This window comes from Desmodus rotundus, chromosome 1 (genome assembly GCF_022682495.2).
Source record: "Desmodus rotundus isolate HL8 chromosome 1, HLdesRot8A.1, whole genome shotgun sequence".
NCBI classification, from domain to species: Eukaryota; Metazoa; Chordata; class Mammalia; order Chiroptera; family Phyllostomidae; genus Desmodus; species Desmodus rotundus.
This window is the reverse complement of record NC_071387.1, coordinates 20866530-20887720: the sequence shown is the minus strand read 5'-3', so window position 1 is coordinate 20887720 and position 21191 is coordinate 20866530. Positions and strand designations below refer to the sequence as shown.

At 47.6% G+C, this 21191-nt stretch overlaps 1 protein-coding gene across 14 annotated transcripts in view; it reads right to left on the bottom strand.

Annotated features, from left to right (window-relative positions):
- Positions 1 to 1232: 1232 nt before the first annotated feature.
- Positions 1233 to 21191, bottom strand: part of PTPN3 (protein tyrosine phosphatase non-receptor type 3) — a 135792-nt gene continuing 115833 nt past the window's right edge. For all 14 annotated transcript variants that reach the window (XM_045195082.3, XM_045195084.3, XM_053921918.1 and 11 more), the window contains 7 exons: positions 17210 to 17300; positions 16872 to 16933; positions 14553 to 14699; positions 8308 to 8436; positions 7273 to 7418; positions 6585 to 6720; positions 1233 to 4879 (listed from right to left, as the gene is read on the bottom strand). In XM_045195082.3, the coding sequence (XP_045051017.1) occupies positions 4802 to 4879; positions 6585 to 6720; positions 7273 to 7418; positions 8308 to 8436; positions 14553 to 14699; positions 16872 to 16933; positions 17210 to 17300 (789 nt within the window). In that variant the 3' untranslated portion in view covers positions 1233 to 4801. The remainder of the gene's footprint in view (positions 4880 to 6584; positions 6721 to 7272; positions 7419 to 8307; positions 8437 to 14552; positions 14700 to 16871; positions 16934 to 17209; positions 17301 to 21191) is intronic.

Sequence of the window (21191 nt, the reverse complement as noted above, 5' to 3'; positions counted from 1 at the left end):
CCACATATAAACAAACAAAGGGCATTGCCTTCCACTGTAGCTTTCTTTCCAGGCGCCCTTTGAGGACGAGGCAGAAGCAGAGCACGCAATGCCAGTCTAGAGCAGTCTTCAGCTGTGGGTACTTGCTGAAATCCTACTGGCAAAGAAACCACAACCCTGGGGACCCCCGAGACTGCCCCAAGAGTAAGCAGGCTACAGAAGCCGTGATGTCCCCCCAAAGTCCTTCCTTGCAGGTCCCATTCGGATTGGCTGACAGGTCAACAGACAAGGAGTTCCTCCCAGAGAGCTGGGGTGGCTGCTGCGATCTCCCAGGGCCTCGCGGGTGGCAGGCCAGAGTCGTCTTCGCTCTTCCTGCGCAGTGTGGCCTTTAACAGCCACTCAGAGAGGAATTTCCCATTCTCTCCTCATGGATTTCCAATGGCTGTTTGCCCGTTCCTACTTCACTACTGTTCAGGGTTGTGTTGGAGAAGGCAACTTCTTGAGGTCACTAGACCACAAGAAGCCACCCAGCACTGATGGAGTCCATCCATCACCCAAAGGTGAATTTATCTTTAGCTTCACACCCTACCTGGATGGGGTCTGGGTTTTCACATCTTGGGGAGAGGAGTGGCCTCTATGTGAGGCAAGAAAGGTGACCAAAGGGTCGAACTAGGGCAGGAGTGCTACTTGCTTCTCAAACACATTCTTTGTTTCTCAGAAACACAACTCCTGAGTTTCCATTAGGGACATGGGTTCTTGGAAGAAAAACTACCTTTCCCAGACTCCTTTGCAGTAGGTATGGCCCTGTGACTAAGATCTGACCAATGGGATGTACAACATCTGGATGAAGGGGTCTTGCATTTCTTCTCTCACTTCACTCCATCCTGCTGGCTGTGAGAACTGGCTGCAGCCACCACCCTGGACCTCAGTGTAGAAACTGCACACTGGGGATGGCAGAGCCACATGCTGGAAGGAACCTGGGACCTGGGGATCCTGGAGCCACCGGACAGTGCTGCATGGTACAGGGTCAAGTGCCTTCTACTCTGTGTAACCTGCTGCTGTCCTGAGAGCCGAACCTACTCCTGATCCAGGACTGCCACCAAAGGGCAACGCAGAGACAGGAGCTGGGCACGGTGATGCTCCCGGAGAGCACTGTCCCCCAAGACTCGGTATTTACTGAAAAGAAACCAAGCGAAATAAGAAAACACAGAAATCAAGACAATTATTAGAATAAAAATGCCAACACACAATGCTAGTGTTGCATAGATTGAATGTTTTTATGTGGATCAAACTGTTTTCAGTAGAGTCACCGGCAGAACAGGTCTGAATGAAAAACATTCCCGATTTACAGAAAAAATATTGCTGATCAGTAAGGATACTTTTCAAAACTACAGAACACAAATCCTTTGTCGCCCCAAACAGAATGTGAGTTACAAAGATGGCAGACAGTCTGGCCATCAGAATCCCACGGGCTTGGTTCCTCGGGCTGAGGTGGGAGTTTTTGCCATCTTTACTGAGTCTGTCCTCAGTCTAGGATGGCAAGAATCAGAGGTGGCAATCCTTGTCTTTGCATTCAACAACACCAAGCTGTGAGGGACAATCTCTTGGGGACAAGTCAGAGAAATGAGATACGTCTCTCTCCAGAAGCAATACAGCTTTAATTCAGAATTAACTTCAATCTCCAGCACACAGACTCCTAGAATGGCAAATGTTGAAAGAACCAAAGAACTCATTAGTTCAGCCCAACCTTCCCATTTTCCATATGAGGAAATTGAGGCAGAGGGCCCAAGTCTACGTGTAAACCAAAGAACTGCCCCTTTACGATCTTTCCCCATTGATGCTGCCTCTTGGTGCTTCTGGAGGATGAAGAGGCAGGCCTGCTGCTTGCACTCGAACGGTAACTCCTGGGCAACAAAACCATGTCAAGGAGCAACAGAGCAGCGATGCCGCCCACACTAATCTACAAGCCTAGATGGCTATAAATGGCCGGGGAAGGCATCGAAGACCAGCACAAGTGTGTAATCCACGCTCCCCCGGCCCCCACATCACCCCTAACCACATGGAGTATTTTTTTCCTGGAAGGTCAAAACACCAAGTGCAGGTTCCCATGGGCGACAGCGGACGGGATCTCGCATCTGATCAAGTCTCACACAGAGGCATCTAAATGAGATCCGGGGAGCGCCAGATCGCAAGATGCAAATGTCTTCTCCGCTCATTCCCAGCCAAATCTCTCAGGCAAAATATTTATCCCGATTTCGATGTTCTTCACTTACAACTAAAAAAAGGCTTCTTAAGTATAATTGCTTAAGTGTATAAGGTGGTAAAGCAGAAATCTCGAGTTACAGAATTTAATCGGTCGTACCTACAGTATTTACTTGCATATGTTTGCTCTTTTAGATAAGTCTCTCGTCTCGTTCGTCCCCAACATTTCATGGGTTTTGCTCCTGGTAACATCTGCTGGGTCTGAATTACTGCCTTGCAAGAGGCAGAAAAAGGCTAGTTGTAACCTTTGGTAAGCTTCTTGGAAATTTATGTGATAATAACAACAACATTTCTGCAGCCATATTAAACAATTAAAAAAAAAAACAATAAAATACAAATCTGCAAACTCATTTAGACTTCTCAAGCTTTTTCCAGACAGGGTAACAACGCATTTTAATCAAACGCAACAACTTGCTGAAGAGCCTGATGGTATTTGAATTTACATCAGCTTTCCCACCTTCCCCTCTCTTCTGGCGTTTTATGGAGAGAACTTTTCTGAGTCCCAGCTGAGCAAAGGTACTGGTATGATATTCCTTTGTGCTTCAGTTCTTTTCAGAAGAAAAGAAATCCCCTCTTATGAAAACCCACACGATTTTACTTTTGCTTCATGGGTTTTTGGGCTAATCACTGGTAAAGTTAACTTTTCCAAGTAATCCATCCACAGCTTGTCAGATTCCAGCTGATGCAAATTCACATCAATAGCACTCCAGGCAGCCCTCAATTCGACTTGAAGTCCTCGGTATTACTCCCCCTCGCGTACAGATGAGGGACAGACATGGCGCTCCTAAGTGACTAGGCCGAGAGTGCGTTACTGATGAGTGGACCCGGGAACCAACGTTCCTGCTGCTCATCTCTACTCTCCTGCTTCCTCCTGCTGGCCCAGCAGAAACGCCCACAAGGACGGGGCTCAGGCGGCCACGCGTCCCGCAGTACAGGGGTTCAGCACTACAGAACACCTGTCTCCCACCCCCACCATTTAGCAGTAAACCACTGGTGGGGAAAAAGTGTGTGAGTGAGTGTACTAGGTCTGGAGATAAAGATCCTCACTCCCGTGGCAACCAGGAAACCACTCAGTGGGTCTAAGGTTCGCTCAAACATCAAAATGGACTCACTTCTGTGCACTGTAATATGAAAGCATCCTTTTTCTATAAATCCGGTTAAGAAAATGCCTTAGCGTCCTCTTTTGGATACATAAAAACCGCTATTTAAACATGCCACATTTAAAGGGATTTTTGTAATTTATTTTCCTTAAATAATAATTTGCTACAATCTTGTCACAAACTTTTAAAAAATTTAACACAGTATTAACAAAGGCAGAATTCTTTAGGACAGTCAGAATCATGGTGTACTTAGAATAAATTAACATCAAATTGTGTTTATATTCAGATAGTCTGACCCTCTCCTTTGAAATGAAATGGAGACCATTGTAACTGAGGGCGAACACGCACATTTGTTCTTTATATAACCTCCACTGTCATTTGAATCAGGTCAGGAATCCTGAGAAACAGCAGCCGTGGGCACACGCACACTGACCCACACCCACGGGCAGCCCTCCAGAAGCTGGGTTTCCCACGGTTCAACGCCTAGAAGATCTTTCCTCAGAAGGGCCAAAGATTCTGAATAGTTAGATGACATCCCATCTCCCCTCAGGAAAGTCGTAATGTTTCAAGTGTAAGAGCTCGAAGTAGCAGCAATCCATGTAGTAGACTCAGTAGTTGATGGTTCCAGTCTTGGGTGCTGAGCGCACAGCGAGAGGAAGCGAGAGGCGGCCAGAGGCGGCCAGGTGAGCAGCACCTGCTCCTACAACGAACGCACAGAAGCCAAGACACAGCTGGTGTCCTCATTCTCATTCTCAGTCTCAACTCAAAACGCACCTGAACCTACGTTACTAACCTGGTTCAGGCGCTGCATGGGAACCCGAAGAGGGTCATTAATGCAGGCAGACGGGGGCGGGTTCTGGACACGATGGGCAAGGGCAGAGATGGGACAAGGGAAGGGAGGGCAGGAAAGGTGCTGCTCGTCCTTCAGCCGGAAAGCCCGCTCCCTGCGTTTGGTATATTTATCGGGTTTCCTCAGCAGTGGGGCAGGTGACCGCTCACTGTTCCAGCTTGGTCTAGAAGCACATGGAAAGCTTGGCTCGTAGAGTCCTGTACACATATACATACAAAGCATCCACGCAACTCGAAATTGCCACACCATCTTATTTCCGGGAGATCAACTGCGCTGCTGGCGTCCCCTCTCAATTGCCCAAGGATGGTTTACAGGATCACGGTGACGTCTAGGGAGGAAGGCATTACGACAGGCCCCAACTGGGATCCCCTTTTGTGTAGTTCTCTCTGGAGGAATAATGGGCCTAAATGATGCTATCACTGCATGCGTTATCTACACAGGTCCTATGTACACGGCACCTTTTTAAAGAGATTTAAAGTGCCTGGGCTCAAATGTGCCCTGTCCTTCCCTACACCACAGCCTACAGATTCCTCTTGCTGCTTCCAGAGAGAAGGTCTGTCCGTAAGGAGGATGCCCTTGGAAAGAGGAATGAATGTTTTCACAGTTGTCTTTAACTGGGATCCAGCATTTGGACTAAGCCTTCTTCATAAACACGAAGAATCGCTTCGCACACAAACTTGTACTGGCTCTGGGAAGAGAAGAAAGCAGCCCCATAAATGGTACATCACACCACACGCATAGTTATTTGAGAAGTACCCTCCGAACTCCAGCTCGGGGCCAGGCCAGGCCTTGCGCTACATGCCACGGAAGCAGAGCGGAGAGGACGCGCCTGTGAACCTGTCATTGCTGTAAGACGAGGGGTGGGGGCTGCTCCCAGAGAGGCACGGGAGAAGCGTCACGGAACCCTGGCAGAGGGAGGGACTGGCTGTCTGTGGGAGTCAGGGAAGGGGTGGCGGTTGGTGGGGGGTGCCCACTCCAGGGGAGGTCTGGAGAAGACGGCCCGTTCGGAGAAGTGCATTCAGGGCTCACAGTCCTTGCCCAGAACATCTGGGCATGGGAGGACAGACCGCACGGGTGGACCAGGACCAGGTCACGTGGGGCCTTGCATTGGGGGAATTTGGATTTTTGTCTTACAGAAGGGCCACTGAGCCCTGGCTGGGTAGCTCAGTTGGTTAGAGTGTCACCCCGCTATGCCAAGGTTGTGGAACAATGAATCGATGTTTCTCTCTTCCTTCCTCTCTCTCTCAGCTCAATAAATAAAAAATTTTTTAAAAAAGAAAAGCCACTGAAAGGTGCTCTGCAGAATGTGGTTCTTTGTATTAACAAACACCATTTTTAGTGATGTGCACAGGCTGAAAGGAAGCATTTAGACTGAGCTTCACTAGCTGGGAAGATCTACAAAAATGATGCACTTGAAAACTTTTAAGCCAACAATGAGGTCTTCCATACCTCAAAACAGGGTAGAAAATAGCCTTAATAACTTGATTTTTTCCCCCTTTAACCAGACTTTCTGGGTACAAATGAATATAAAACTGTAAGAGCTCACGATTATCAGAGAAATCGTATAAACTGCCTGTGGGGATACTACATAACTCCACTCCTTCCTTTGTTAATGCCTGCTGGGGGGGTTTCCACAGAGGCCACTCCTCCAGAAGGCCTTCCCTGACTTTCTGAAGTCGGCTTTTGATTGGCTCCCACCGAGTTGTTAGATATCCCTCGGCCTCCCCCAGTGCTGCTGAGATTTATAATAGACCAATTCAGCTCTCCTACCATATACACGAGCTCAGGTTTCTCTGTTTGTGCAGTTATCCAATGAATTGGATAAATAAGGAACGGTTCCTTTGTGCAGATGGGGAAACCGAGACTGGGAGAGAGGTTAAGGGATTATTCAAAGGCTGCCCAGTAGGTGGGGGAGCCTGGATCATGGTCCCCCCCCTTTCTTGTACATCTGGGGGAAAACCACAAGAGTTCTCTGTAGGACACGTACAGTGCCAGGGACCCAAGTGTGACAGAGGTGGCAGAAAGCACACAGGAGGGGTTGGTAGGGCCATGTGACACAGGTGGGGCGGGGTGGTGAAACCCTCAGGCCACCTTACTTTACTTCTTATGGACAAGTGATGGGCCAGTGGTTGACAATGCAGAATGCGACCAGGGCTGCTTCCCTGCCGAGTAGCTGGCAGGAAGCAAATCGTGGAGGCAGCAAAAGGCAGAGGCCAGATGCAGTGGGCTTTGGAGTAGTTCAGCCTGTCAAGCTCTGACTGTGGGCAAGTGACTCAGTCCCCTCAAGCCTGGGCCACCTGACCTGCAAAGCCCTTGGCACAGGCCTGGCCTAGGGCAAGCACCCGGGAAGCACCAGCCACTGCAATTATTTTTATTATTGGATTTCCACTCACTGATGTCTGCACCATCATGGCACGCTGGTCTCGCATTTTCCGGACAATATCCAGCGGGTAAACAGGCAGGTTCCTCTCAATCAGGCACATGGCTGTTTCCATGGTGACCAAGACACCAGTTCGACCTATTCCAGCGCTGGCGGGGGGACGGTGGGCGTGGAGAGAGAGGAGCAGAGACTTGGGATTTGCTCAGTCAGCATTTCTGCACAGCCCAGCCCAACTCCTCCCCAGTTCCCACATTCACTCAGACGGAGCCTTCCTCCCCTGACTTTCAGGAGTACAAAATGCACACACAGGGCTTGCTCTCCAACGGACTGAGAGAAAAGTCCTCTCCTCTGATAGTCTGAGGCTGGGGGCTTAAAAGTCCAAGGAAAGAAACCCACCTTTAAGTACAAACTCCACCCCCTGTTTTATTTCATTCCTGAAGGCCAGTTGCCTCAGGGCGGGTGGAAGGTGAGAGAGGGACTTTCTTCTTCACCTCCACACAGGGCTCAGGAAGTTCACACTTTCATAAAGCCCCAAATCTTTTGTCACAGCAAAGAAATAGAGCCTAGCAAAAGGATTATCTAGTCTTTGTGGGATGCAGGTGGACTCGACGTCTGCCATCTCTCTCCAGGACTTTCCCAAGGGGTGGGAATAAAAGCAAACGAGCAAACGAACAAACAACCCAAACCAACAAGCCACGTACCTGCAGTGCACGAGGACGGGCTCAGCGTCCACCCTCAGGGACCTCACGTAGTTTACAAACTCCAGAAAGTCCGAGGAGTCGTCGGGCACGCCGTGGTCGGGCCACGCGACGTACTGGAGGTGCGTCACAGTGTGCTCTTCTCCTGTCTGCGGGACAGGCAGGCGGGGCTCAGGCAATCCAGAGGGCGGGCAGGACACCCGGCCCCGCTCCAGCCAGGTGCTCTGTCACCGGACCACTTCCGCCCACTGTGCGCAGCCTTGCTGGGGCCCGGCCAACTCCCACCCACGCTCCTCACCTCCTCTCCCACACCCACTCTCTAAGCTCAGCTCAGGCCACCCCCCGATGGGCTGCTTCTCCATTTCTGCCCGCAGGGAGCTCCTTCCATTTGCTCCTACTGCATTTGCCATTAGGGCCACGCACAGTAGCTCTTTTTCCTTCCTTCCTTTCTTTTTTTTTGGTAATGGGCACAATTTACATAACTCGAAGTTTACCATTATTGAGTGTATAACTCAGTGGTTTTAAGCACATTCACAACGTTGTACATCCACCACCACTATTTACCCCTTAACCATTAATCCTTCATTCCCTCCTCTCCAAGGCCTGGGCAACCACCATTCTCCTTTTCGTCTCTAGGAACTTCACTACTCCAGGTGCTTCATGTAAGTGGAGTCATACAGTATTTGTCCTGTAGTGTCTGGCTTCTTTCACTTAGCATAATGTCCTCAAGGTTCAGCCATGTTGTAGGAAGTGTGGGAATTTCCTTCCCTTTTAAGGCTGAATAACATTCCACCATATGACTGCACCCCATTTAGTTTATCCGTTCACCCCTCCATGGACATGGGCCAGTCCCACCTGTTGGCTCCTGTGAACAGTGATGTTGGGAACGTGAGCTCTGCTATTACTGAGATGCTCACCAGGTGAGAACGCGGAGCAGTCTGGGAAGGACAGCTCTACAGGGACCACAGAGGATGCTGACTGAGCGCCTGCCTCTAAACGGGGCCCTCCCCGACCACTCACTGCCGGGGCGCTGCTCACCTCGGTGTTGGTGACCAGCATTTCTCGGAACACGTAGGCAATGGTGCAGTCCTCCGACTGGCAGCGGATGTGAAAGTTGCCGTGCTCTGCGACGTCGGGGGGATCGGGCCAGTACTGGTGACATTTGGTCTGCAAGGGAACCACCAGGTGTGAGTTAACCTCCATGGTGGGGCGGTGCACAGGAGCAGGCAAGTGGACAGATGGGCCGGGCATCCGACCAGGACCCTCTTGCTCACACCAGGTTCTCCTGCTGCGAGAAAAGGAACTCACGTGGGGCCGACTTGCTCTGTGTCTGTTCTGAGGGGACAGAGGAACGCACCTTCCTCTTATGGAGAGTGGGCTGGGGCTCGGCCTGCCAGGAGCTGGGCCACAGCTCACATTCCAGCCTGGGGCTGGAAGCTAGAGGATGAGTATGGAGACTTACCTTCCTCATCACCAGGGCCTCAGATGTGGGGCCTTGACTTAGGAATGACCTGTCCACCCCCAGTCAAGCCCACTCCAGTCCCTCAGGCCCCTTTTTCTGCTTTCAACACCCTCTTTCCGCCTCACTCCTCCTTCCCCACCCACCCCCAGAGGTAGAGGCCTCGAGGCGCCGTGGTAAAGGGCTCCCATTTGGGAATCAGATGGGACTCTGCTGGAGTCAGCTGTATGACTTTGAACCTGCTATCTGACTGCTCTGATTTTCACATTCTTCACCCAAAAGATGGGAACAGCGCCTGCTTCACAGACAGTGACAGGCTGGAGACGGCAGTGAGCAGTGCCCGGCTCCCTGTGGGGAAGGATGGTGTCAACAGCGTCCATTATTACCGCTGGTCCTCTGGGCCCCACGTCAGCTGGAGTAGGGATGACGAAGGATCCCACACAAATCCAGACGGAAGAAATTCCTAAGCCGAGGTAAACATCCCTTTGCATTTGAGCGGCAGCTCCTAGGCCTGCAAATGCTTTCATATAGGGTTCACGAAGCTGACATTCTCAGACAACAGACGTGGAAACCCCAGGCTCAGCGGGGTTAAGGTCCTGGGCTGCTGCAGCTAACCTGCAGGCTGGCAGATCCCACCACCTCCCTACCCGGAAGCTTTCCCATAGGTGCACACTCCTGCTTCTGGCTGCGAAGCAAAATTCAGGGCAACCTGTCCATCTCATCATAGTCTGTCAGTCAAATTCTGACTCACTCAAAACCATTTTTTTCCTCTAAGCCTACAGTTGCATCAAATGTAAAAATTACATTTGTTTACAGCTGGATGAGGGTATATACCAATGAATGCACGTAATTGGTCTGGAAACAGCTTTTCTATTCTTACTTTCAAATGTCACAGTTTGAACTTAATAATTTGAAATCAAAGCATGCTGCTGAAAAGTCACAGTTAGAATTTACTTGTAAACCTTAAGCCTGGGTATTTGGTCAGACGCCACTTCCTGACTTTGCTTAGACATGAAGGGGCTGCTGTCCGCAGAACCCAAGGCAGAGGCGACACCCACCACCTACCTATGCCCCCTCTTCTGGGAGGGGGCTGCAGGGCTCTGCTGCAGGCTCCCAAGGGTCCTGCCCACAGGACAGCTAATGGAAAGCTGACTCCTGAACTGATCAGCCCATGTGAGGCAGAGCCACAAATGTCTCTGTTTCTAGAGACTCCCAGGGCATCTGACCTTTCCCTTTACCACTCGCATCAGATTTAGATCTTAGGTCTACTTGGATCTGAAAGCACCGGGGGTGCAGTGGGAAGAGGAAGAAGTCTGTGGACATCCTGGGTTTCACTCCTGTGGATGAGTCCCAGTAACCAGCTGTGTGATTATGGCCAAGTTACTTCACGGCTCTGGTGCCACATTTATGCGGTTGCTGACGGGAGGGATGACGCTCAAGCCTGCCGTGTTTTGAATAGTCCATGAAAGCCCTAAGCAGTGCTTTTTATAGACATTTTTAGAAAGACTTTATTTATGTATTTTTAGGGAGAGGGGAAGGCAAAGAGGAAGAGAGGGAGAGAAAGATTGATATGCAAGAGAAACACCAGCTACCTTTCGCATGCCCCCAACCAGGGACCTGGCCCGCAATCCAGGCATGTGCCCTGACTGGGAATTGAACCAGCGACCTTTCAGTTCCCAGGCCAGTGCTCAACCACAGAGCCACACCAACCAGGGTTCAAAACAACCCTATTATTGGCTCTATTTTGCATATGAGTAAACTGAAGCTCCCAGAAAGAATCAACTGGTGTCAGATGACACATGTAGTGGGGCACATATTGATGTAAACAATCATTGCCCCCCAAAAGAAATATCCTTGATGGCAGGTGAGGGAACGACTTTTTCAGTTGGAAAGCTGTACCTCCACCGTTCTACTTCCTTTATGAGGAAATCACGAACCTGAAGGGAGAACACAATAAAAAACACTAGGGGTAGAAAAGGAAAAGGGAGAACTCAAAGCAACCCTGCAGTGGGAGCGTCTCCGAGACCACGGGGTGAAGCCAGGCTGGGAGGAGCCCTCTCTCTGGCAGACGTGAAGGGGGACTCCGCCCAGCCACACGGCTGCCTGCGGGGGAGCCCTGCTCTGCCAAGTGCACAACATGGGAAAACAAATGGGACTTGCTGAAAATGTCACCTGGCCCGTAGTGACTGACTCCCGACACCAGGAAGAACCAACCGCTGGGTGCAGGCGAGGACCCAATGAGGGACTTCAGGGAGAAGGGCTCTGATTACCTGAGAGCTAGTAATAGGAGAGGGAGGAACCACGTAGCCTGGATTTTACAGGAACAGCTTTCTAACAATCGATAAGCCAGAGGGGTGAGGTCCCAGGGCCGGAAGCGGGGAAGGGAATGCTGTGCCCCATGGGAGAACCGGCAGTAATGGGCTCAGTTAGAGAGAAAGGGCTGGGAAACAAAGAAACCCGCTGGCTCTCAGGGAGACTGGGGGAGCTCAGGTTTAGAGTGCCACCAAGAAAAGAGAGGAGGGGGATGTAACTGGGACAGAGCAGGTGGGGCAGGACCTATGAGGGCCGAGGGAGGAAGTGAGGAATCCTGGGTGGAATAAAGGGCCTTTTCTGCTGGGCTGGAACGGGCAGAACAAGGGAGAGGTGGAAGGAGTGTGACCGGGGGGACAGATCACCTGTCACTAACCATGCCTGCCTGAGGTACCTCTTCCTCTGTGGGGAAGAATGACCTTACAGCCTGGAAGGGGAGGCCGACTTCAAAGGGGGAAAGCGAAGGCGACCGCAGGCCCAGAGATGGCACCCAGCACCCTGCGTGGGCTCGGGGGTTGGCTCTGAGGAACTGCACCATGAACTGAAAAACCTCATGAGAGAGGAGAGCGGGACCTCCATGGACAGTTCCCGAGAAAACCTGGAGCATCCAGGCATCCAGAAGTAACATACTAGGTGGGCAGGTACAGCACAGTTTTCCCGTGGGGAGACTGGTAGATTTAGGAAAGGACAAGGCAATAAACTTGACGTCTGTCATCTATAAAATACCACAGTGGCCCCGGATCAGGGCCTGCAAAGTATGGGATGCCGGGTGATCCACTAGGAGGGGACCAGGGCTGCATCGGCAGCACAGAACCACACGGTGGGACGACTTTCTCTCGTGGTCGCCAGGGACAGTCTCAGCCTGCACCCAGGATGGCTTTAATGTACCAACTCTCCCTTTAAGAGGGAGGGAGGGAGGGCGAGGTGAGGACGCATGAGGGAGGCAGCAAGCCACTTCAGCTTCAGAGCCTGGGAGGCAAGGGTATCTATTTAGAACTTAATAGCACTACTGTGGGATTTTGCATTTTTACACATACTTGCTACTTACGACAAGTGACACTGATGGTCTTTTCAGGGAAGAGGAATACAGTCAATAATATTGGGGTACGTTTACATGGTGACAGATGATTACTAGAATTAGTGGGGTTATCATGTTGTAAAGGTTTAAAAATGTCAAATTACTATATTGTACACCTGAAACTAATAATAACCAATATAAGATTGCATACCAACTGTAGCTAAATAAAAAAAATTAAAAAATGACATATCTTCCAAAAGAAAGTTATGAAAGTAAAAAAAAAAAGAAAGAGTCAATTTAAGGAAAAGTACTACAGTAAAATACATGTAGTCTAGGCCTGGCGGGAACTGTTAAGGCGGTACTTGAACTACTAATGATGGCAACGGTCCTGTGACATTTATTGCACACCGAGCACTCTCCCGAGGAGGCCGCCTGTATCAACTCATTCAGTTTCCCCACCATTCCACACCCTGAGTGGTACCATTATTCCATGTCACAGGGAGGTTCTACAGCTTTCCGAACTCACACGGGGAGGAGGCAGTAGAGCTGAGGTCTGAATTCAGGATGCATGGCCCTAAGTCTGCCTCCTTACCCACCACACCACAGAACGGGACAGCCACAAGCGCTCCAGAGAGACAAAAAATGTCCCTGTAACTTCATGTCCTATTCGAAACAAGATTAGAAACATCACATAAAACAGAACATAAGCAAAAATTAAAAGTAGACAAAAACGAGACTTCTAGACCAGGAGCTCAGGGGATGCCACCGACCTGCTGCCTTGCAGACTCAGCCAAACCTCCACCAGCCTCCGAACTGGGGAGAGAAGGCAGAGAAATGGCTCCAGAAGAGAGTCCTCAATTCCTCTGACTCATGGGTCTCTACAGCCTCTTGAGGACCCTCACAGTTTTTAACAGTGATGTAAGTGAAGAGAAGAGACGCTGATCAAAACCGTGACAAGAAGCTACGAGTGATTGCCAACGCAAAGAATGACCAGGAAGCTGCAAAGGGCCCCCTGAAGGGCCAGGTGTGATGGCTGGTTCCTACCAGGGATGATGATAATGCCAACGCCGATCACACGCACGCACGCACACACCACCAATACTTCTGCTGGGCATCTGCCACATGCAGTTCTCTAAGCTTCTTGTACACTGTCAGTCTTCACACACCTCCCAAGGTGGGCACTAACGTCGTCTCCATTGTCCACACAGGGAGCAGATGGTCGGAGAGGTACCAAGAGGAACCTTGCTCAAGAGGAACCAAGTTTGGAACACAGGTCACTGGTTCTGAGCCTCACCAGAGGGTGGTGCGGGGTTTCAAGGATCGAGGGCACGCGCAGCAAATGGGGAAACTGGGTCCACAGCAACACCGAGACAAAGCCCAGAAGACGGCCACTGACCACAAGGCTAATGGAAGCTGCACCTGGATCCTGTCACATGTCTAAGATTACTTTCAGACACCTGCAAGAACACTGCACAGAAGGAGGGAGGCCTCGTTCCCTGTCTTCCAGGTGAGAAAAGCAGGTGGGGTAAACAGGGGGGTGAGGGTTGAAAGCAACACGGATTCTGTTGTGAGGCTGAACACTGGAGTGTTTAGCGGAAGCGGGGAGCACTCTGCCTGGACCACCACACGCGAAGGCCCTTTGGAACCTGTGGGGCTCTACCCATTAGTTAAAGGAATTCTTATTTTGCTCTTTTAGGTGAGAAGGCAGACTGGTCCCCTCAAACACACTATCCATTCCAGTCCTTTGTACTGACTTTCAGTGTGGATCAATTTGGCATTCTGAGTTAGATACTGAGGAAAGGCCTGGAAGGAAGTGGCACAAGGATCCTTCAAAGCAGGTGGCTCAAAATTAATTTATATTTGATTTTGGAATGTGTTTCTGAATACATGTTTCATAATGACGCTAACCAGATGCAGGCACAAGGTAGAGCACTCATGATACAGGGACTGCCGCGTGCTGATTTCTGTATATAATCGGTGATCTGTTCCGGTGGAAAAAGCCCTGCCCAGCACAGCGTGGTGTCCACCACTCTCCTAACTAAGCCCCTCTTACCTACTTTTGCAGTGGGTTTCGCTGCAACACAAGCAGAGGTTGGAAGAGGCTGTCAATTCTCCTACATTTTACCACGACCGTGAACCTGGCACCCACACTGCTCTTCGCAGGACCAGCACTTGCCCCAGGTGGGTGAGGCCACAGCCATGCAGGGGTTCTGGGCAGGTGAGGCGAGGGGAACTGCTAATGACGGTTTGGAACCAGGAGCGGGAGGGGCTGTCCGATCATTCTTTGGCTTGGGGAAGGCCAGGGTGTGGGCAGCAGGAGTGCGGAGCCTTCCGTCATTAGAGAAGGCCCTCGGTAGCTCCTTACAGAAAACTTACAGTGGGCCCTGTAGGGGCTGGACTAGGCGACGTTCAAGGCCCTTTGTCAGCTCCAAGATTCATGCTCCACAGAACACAGTGTGACATGCACGCATTTGAATTGGAAATCAAGCCACTCACCCGCCCTCGCTCTGTGAGAGTCGTCAACATGACGATGAGTGATAACTTCTGATCCCAGACGACTTGCCAAAATTGGGCACAGGTGTGTGGCAGGGGTCCCTGAGCGGCGATGTACTTGTTCACCAGGTTAGCAGCAGGGATTTCCATCTGGCAAGAGACAGTTAAGGCATTAGAATCTGCCGCTGACACAGGCGGACAGGGAGCTGGATCTTAAACTCTTCCGGTTGGTAACTGACATCACTCCAGAATAACGTCTCTGTCAATTTACGGCCAGTAAGAAAAATGTTTAAAAAGCTGTTTTTAAAAATCCTTGAAAGATACTTGACAAAAGTGCTAGCATTAGATATTTAAGATAAAACTGTGATACCCAGGAGGAAATAATTAGAAATGTACCTAGCAGGTGCTGGAAGAGTGTAAATAACCTTCACTGCCCTATGTAAAATATAATCGATCTGTATGTTCAGACTGGCAGCTGCCAGAAGGGAGCGGGGGTTGGAGGACTGGGTGCAAAGGTGAAGGGACTGAGAAATGTAGACTGACGTCACAGAACAGTCACGAGGACGTAAAGCGCGGCACAGGGAATATAGTCAATAATACTGCGGTAACTATTTCGGGGCCAGGTGGGCATTGGAAATACCAGGGAGACACTTTGGAAAGTCTATGGCTGTCTAACTACTATGCTGTACACCACTGTCCACACAGGGAGCAGGACCAGCACTTCAAACTAATATTGAATGTAAAAAAATAAAACTAAAGCCCTAAAAAAATCCTAAACTGTACGGCTCATACCACCAACCACTGCCGCACTTCGTTCTCTGCGTGGCCGCCAATGCCTGTCGCCAAGGTGATGAATTCCACCCCCACCCCCCACCCCGCCCTGGATGTACATATAAAGTGTACGTCCGTAAGACGTACAACATGATGGGTTGCTACACATGTGCGTTGTGAAATGATGACCACAATCCGGTTAACAAACACATCCATCACCTCAGTTACCATTTGAGTGGATGAATGTTCCATGTTAACGTGTCCCAGCCACCCCTAGTGTCTCTCTCCCATCCTGCTCTGCTTTCTCGCCCTGTGAGAGAACACTCAGAACCTGCTGAGCTAAGTCACTCACTGTCAGGCGGCAAGGGCAACAGAGGCACCTAATCCATGGTTCAGTGTGTTTGCTCAGCCCCGGCCTTGGGGCTCACTGCTGCCTCTCCAATCACTCAGAGATTGTCCTGTGTGGTCTCACTACCCCCACCATTTTTCTTTTTAATTTTTTCATTGAGTTTATTGGGGTGACACTGGTTAATAAAATCATATGGGTTTCAGGTGCACAGTTCTATAAACACATCATCCTGTATGTTGTGTGTTTACCACCCCAAGTCAAGTGTCCCCACCATTCCGATACCCTGCTTTCAAGACCCCGGGACCGTTAAAGTGAGGGTCAGTGAGTCAATGAACCCCGCAGATGTCATGCAGTAAGTGGACTCACTGACCGGAACCATTTTTACTAGGAAAGCGCTTGGTATTTTTCTGCAAGTTGAGAACTTAACTTGAGAAATCATCTATTAACACATTTAAAAGTTGGCGAACTATGGCCTGAGGGCCAACTCTCACCACTGCTTTGTGAGCTAAGAGTGGTATTTTACATTTTTACATAGTTTCAGTTTAAATGGTTGTGTAAGTACCTAAGTAAAATCCTCAATTTTGCCTCTTGGCTTGCAAAGACCAAAATATTTACTATCTCGCCCTTGAAAGAAAAAGTGTGCCGATCTCTGGTTTAGACTAAACACGGAGGTTCAGAGAGGTCCACTAAGTTGCCCAGGATGTATTTTCTGAGTGAAATGAATGCTTTTCCCACGACACGTGAAATGTTCTACCTTTTCTTTTTGGGTTATATGCACAGAGGTGGTTTTATTTTTCTTATTTTGATGGGGTGTACAGTAATAATGCAGGGGGAAACACAGAAAGTTGCAAACATAGCAAAACAAATAAACAAACAAAAAACCCAAACCCAAACACCTGAATGTGGCAGGTGAGGACAGGAGGCACGTGAACGATGGAGGCAAGAGACACGGAATCTGAGTTTCGGTCTCACCTTCTGTTAGCTTTGTGACTTTTCAAATTATTTACTCTCCCTGAACCTCAGTTTTGTCCTCTGTAAAGTGAGACTACTCTGCCTTCCCTCACCGGCTGCCGTGCTGAAATAAAAGGGAGCGAACAGGAAAGCGCCTCGTCAGCCACAAAGCACCACGCACGCCACAGTCACGGTCACGGCTGTTACAAGGATGGATGTGCCCTTTGCCATTATCCAGAGCCCCAACTTACGTTCACGTAACTCGCATTAATGTAGTCTCCGTTCCCCTGCAATAGTACCCGGGTGGTGTCATCTGTGGGGGAGAAGAAAAGTCTTCCGATCATTCCGAGCGTTATTTTTATCGTACCCAGTAAACAAGCATTCAGTCCCCGGCCCCATCTGCAGCTCTCGCCTCATTAGCATAAACGCTATTTCCCAACTGTTCTGAGTCTGCCATGGCTGCAATAAAGACGGTGGTGTTTACAGACACACTGAAAACCGTCCCAGAATACCAGACAATCTGTTTTAAAAAGGGAAACATTATCTCAGTGTGTGTGGCGGGGGGCAGGCATTCATGCCAGATACTCACAAGGCAACACATCTTTGTATCGGTTTTTGTCCAAATTTTGAGGCAGCTTTGCAACTGTGATGGCCAAACCGGGCTTCTTTCTGTAGAGTTGCTGTATGAGAAACAGAGAAGGAAAAGGCCACTGCAGAAGAATCAGCTATGAAGGGAGTGTGAAAACATGCTTTAACAGTAAAAGTTTACCATGCATGGCACCGAAATATTAATGTTTCAAAGGGATTATATGTTATATATTAAAAGAAAAATCTTCCCAATGAGAAATTCTACAATCCCGAAAGAAGCTAAGTTCTTCAATATTTTTTTTTTAGCATGAGGATCTTTGAAGGGGAAAAAAGTCTTTTCTGTCTGAATCACAGATAATGGATTGCAGTAAGTAAAACCTCATCTTTATGACAATTATTTGACAAATGCTAAAAGCAAGTAAAGAAAAAAAATTATGACTCAAAAGTAAATGGAAATCATTTACATTAGTCTCAAAAGACTTCCCTCCAATTCAGTGAAGTGAACCTTTTTTTTTTTTTTTTTGCTTAAACACAAGTGCATTTCATTCATCATTTCACAAGTATATTTCCATAGTAAAAGCATTTATTCCCATATAGTAAACTTCACATAAAGAGATATTCCCCTGTGCATGCAATTGCTAGCAAAAAATTCAATTGAAACAGTCTCTGCAAGCCCACGAGCACACATTAGCACACTTGCACAGCACCTGATGTGATCTTGACAATAGCTCTGTGAGAGATATTAATAGTATCCTTATTTTGCAAGTGAAGAGGCAGAGATTAAATGCTCAGATCACAAACCACAGGCTGAACTCAATGCTTGAGTTTTCTTTTTTCTCTCGGAACCACCTGATGGAGGTATGATGGACATAGGAAAAGTGGTCCATACTTACTGTATACAACTCAATGAACTTGGGGATGAGTAAGCAGGCACCGCCCAGTGAAAACACAGTCCTCAAGGCCAAGAACATATCCCTCCCCTCCCCAAGTTTCCTCTCGCCCCCTTGAGCTTTCTTTTCTATGCAACTGTTTCTCTCACCTTGAACTCCAAAGTGAAACACTATCCACCAGGGGTTTTTATTAACTTCATGGGAATTAAAAAAACAATACAATCTTTTCAATGTTGGAAGCAATGTATTTCTTTTTTCTGAAGAAAATCTGGGAAATTCAGACCAGTGTAAAAAGGAAATTACCAGTAATTCCACAACCCTGCGATGGCCCCTTTCGTATATTTTCTCCAGTTTGTATTTTTCTGTGCGTGTGTGTACAGATATACATAAGCACACGGCAGACACAGAGTAAGTAGGTTTTCAAAAACAAAACAACCGAGATGGAACTACATACTATCATGTTCACACTATGGTCTATGCAACCCAAGTGTTTTCCAAGAAGTTAATAGGTACTCCTTAACAAAAGCTTCACGGTGGAAGAAGTTTGGGAAATATGACACCCATCTTATGTTCTACAGTCCTCCAAGAAGACAAGTCCTGCAGTGCACACGCTTACTTAATTATGATTAGCTAAACGTTTCTCAAGCTAACGTGGCCGTGGAGAATTTCCCATCTCACAGAAGTGTTCTGGGAAATACCAGCATAATTTTGAAGCCTGTTATTATACAGTGTCTAGTTCCCTGTGTCGTTAATTATTCTAAGTATTCTGTATACATGATTTTTACTGTCTCAATAATCTACAGTTCCTCATAACTTTAAAAAAAAAAAGTCTCCCCCCCTTTAATTTAAAAAAAAATTTTATTTATTTTTAGAGAAGGGAAGGGAGGGAAAGAGGGAGAGAAACATCAGTGTGTGGTTGCCTCTCATGTGCCCCGTACCGGGGACCTGGCCCACAATCCAGGCATATGCCCTGACCGGGAATTGAACCAGTGACCCCTTGGTTTACAGGCCAGAGCTCAATCCACTGAGCTACACCAGCCAGGGCCAGTTCCCCATAAGTTATTGGAACTTTTACTCTATTTTTTTGATTAGGCTGTTTTTAATATTTTTTACTCTTATAAATTCCCCAAAACAGAATTATTGCATCGAAGCATATTTTGAAGGCTTTGATACATATAACCAAGTTGCCCTACAGGGGCATATGAGAATAGTTAGTTTACCAGATTGTGGCCAATATCATCAACGAAAATGTGTTTGCAATTTGAATAGGAAGGCTGAACATTATTTTGCCCCTTATGTTTCCGCAAATTTTATTTTTTTTGTAAACTAGCCTCTGTTGGTTTTTCTCTTATTAGTTCTTTATTATTATTATTATTAAACAAGCAAGTTGCACAGAAATCACCAGGAGAGGAGTAGCATAGAGATTTTGGGTAATGATAAGTGTGTCATATCTTATATATTTACCAAATGTTTATAGAGTTCCCATCTCTCCCCAAGCTCAGTTACTGATCTTTATAATTTCAGTTCATAACAATCAAGTAGCCACTAGACAACGATTTCAAATATCTGTGGACTTTAATGGACTCTCCGAGCTCATTCTAGAAATAAAATCACGATTTACTGGAGGCTCTGGTTTGATTCTGAAAGGAGGAAATCATGGGGATCAAATCCCCCTAAATAACACTGTGGTTATGACTAACTGCACGGAAGTGCAATCTAATTAAGCAAATTTCGTAAAGCGAAACGGAAGGTAAAAAGAAATTTTTTTCAAATAACGAAAATGTAAATGTAATCAACTTGAGAAGGTCCAGCAGAAAAGCACGGATCTACTAAAGGCTTTAATTATAGTAAATATATAGGTATCTTGGGAGTATAATGATCTGTTGATAAGACTGTAGAATACTAAAAATAAAAAATAAATTACTATAGCAGTGCTTAAAATTTTTTTACATCCTGGGCTTCACCTGACAGAAACGTATAAAGATAGATATCAAAGAAATTTGTCTGTAGCAAACTAGTTTTTTACTAGCAGAACAATCTGAGTATTCCCCAACAGGGAGGAGTATTGAGTTAAACTATGGTACAGTTGTACCACACAACTGTATGCCATAAAAAAAACTGACTAAAAGCACACATTTGGAAGGATCTCCATTCATCCATTTTTAAGTGAAAAATCCAAGTTACAGAATAATATGTACCGTAGTAACCCCATAGTGGCGTACATGTAGTATGTCTACGTGTGTGTATGTTTATATATACACGTATAAAATATATTTGCATGAGCATTGGAACAAGTATGGAACGATACCCATCAAATTATTTGTAAATTATAATAAAGAAGTTAAGGGAGACGAGGGCTAGGAGACTATTAATTTTACTTTGGCTATTTCTGAATTCCTTGAATTATTACAAGGTGAATTATTTTTTGCATTCAAATGATTAAAGTGAGAGAAAGAGGTACAGAAAAATCTATATATAAAATTGAAAAATAGCCCTGGCTGGTGTGACTCAGTGGATTAAGTGCTGGCCTGTGAACCGAAAGGTCGCCAGTTTGATTCCCCATCAGGACAAATGCTTGGCTTGTGGGCCAGATCCTTAGTTGGGGGCATGAGAGGCAACCCATTGATGTTTCTCTCCCTCTCTTTCTCCCTCCCTTCTTTCTCTCCCTCTCTTTCTCCTTCCCCTCCCTTCTTTCTAAAAATAAATAAAATCTTTTTTAAAAATTTGAAAAATAAAAAAATGTTACAAAAAACTGGGTGAATAAAGCTAAGATTCTGGGGGCCTTTAGAAGGTTTTCAAACACACTCATATTTATGTCTGCCTTGTCAAGGCTAACCCTGAATCTCCTTTCTACTGAATTGCTTCAGTTCTATCCGCACACTTGCTTCCCGAAGGGGTTAAGAGCCGGTTTCCAAGTTCCTACACTTGGTTGATGCTTCTCCAGACCCGGTGAGCTGCTCTGCAGGTTGAGTGTGAAAAGAAAGCCCTGAGGAGGGGCTGCCGAGTACAAAGTGATGTGTTGGAAACACAGGTGTCTCTTCCTGGAAGGGCCAGGAACGGAGGGAAATGAGTCAAAGACTATTACATCAGTCA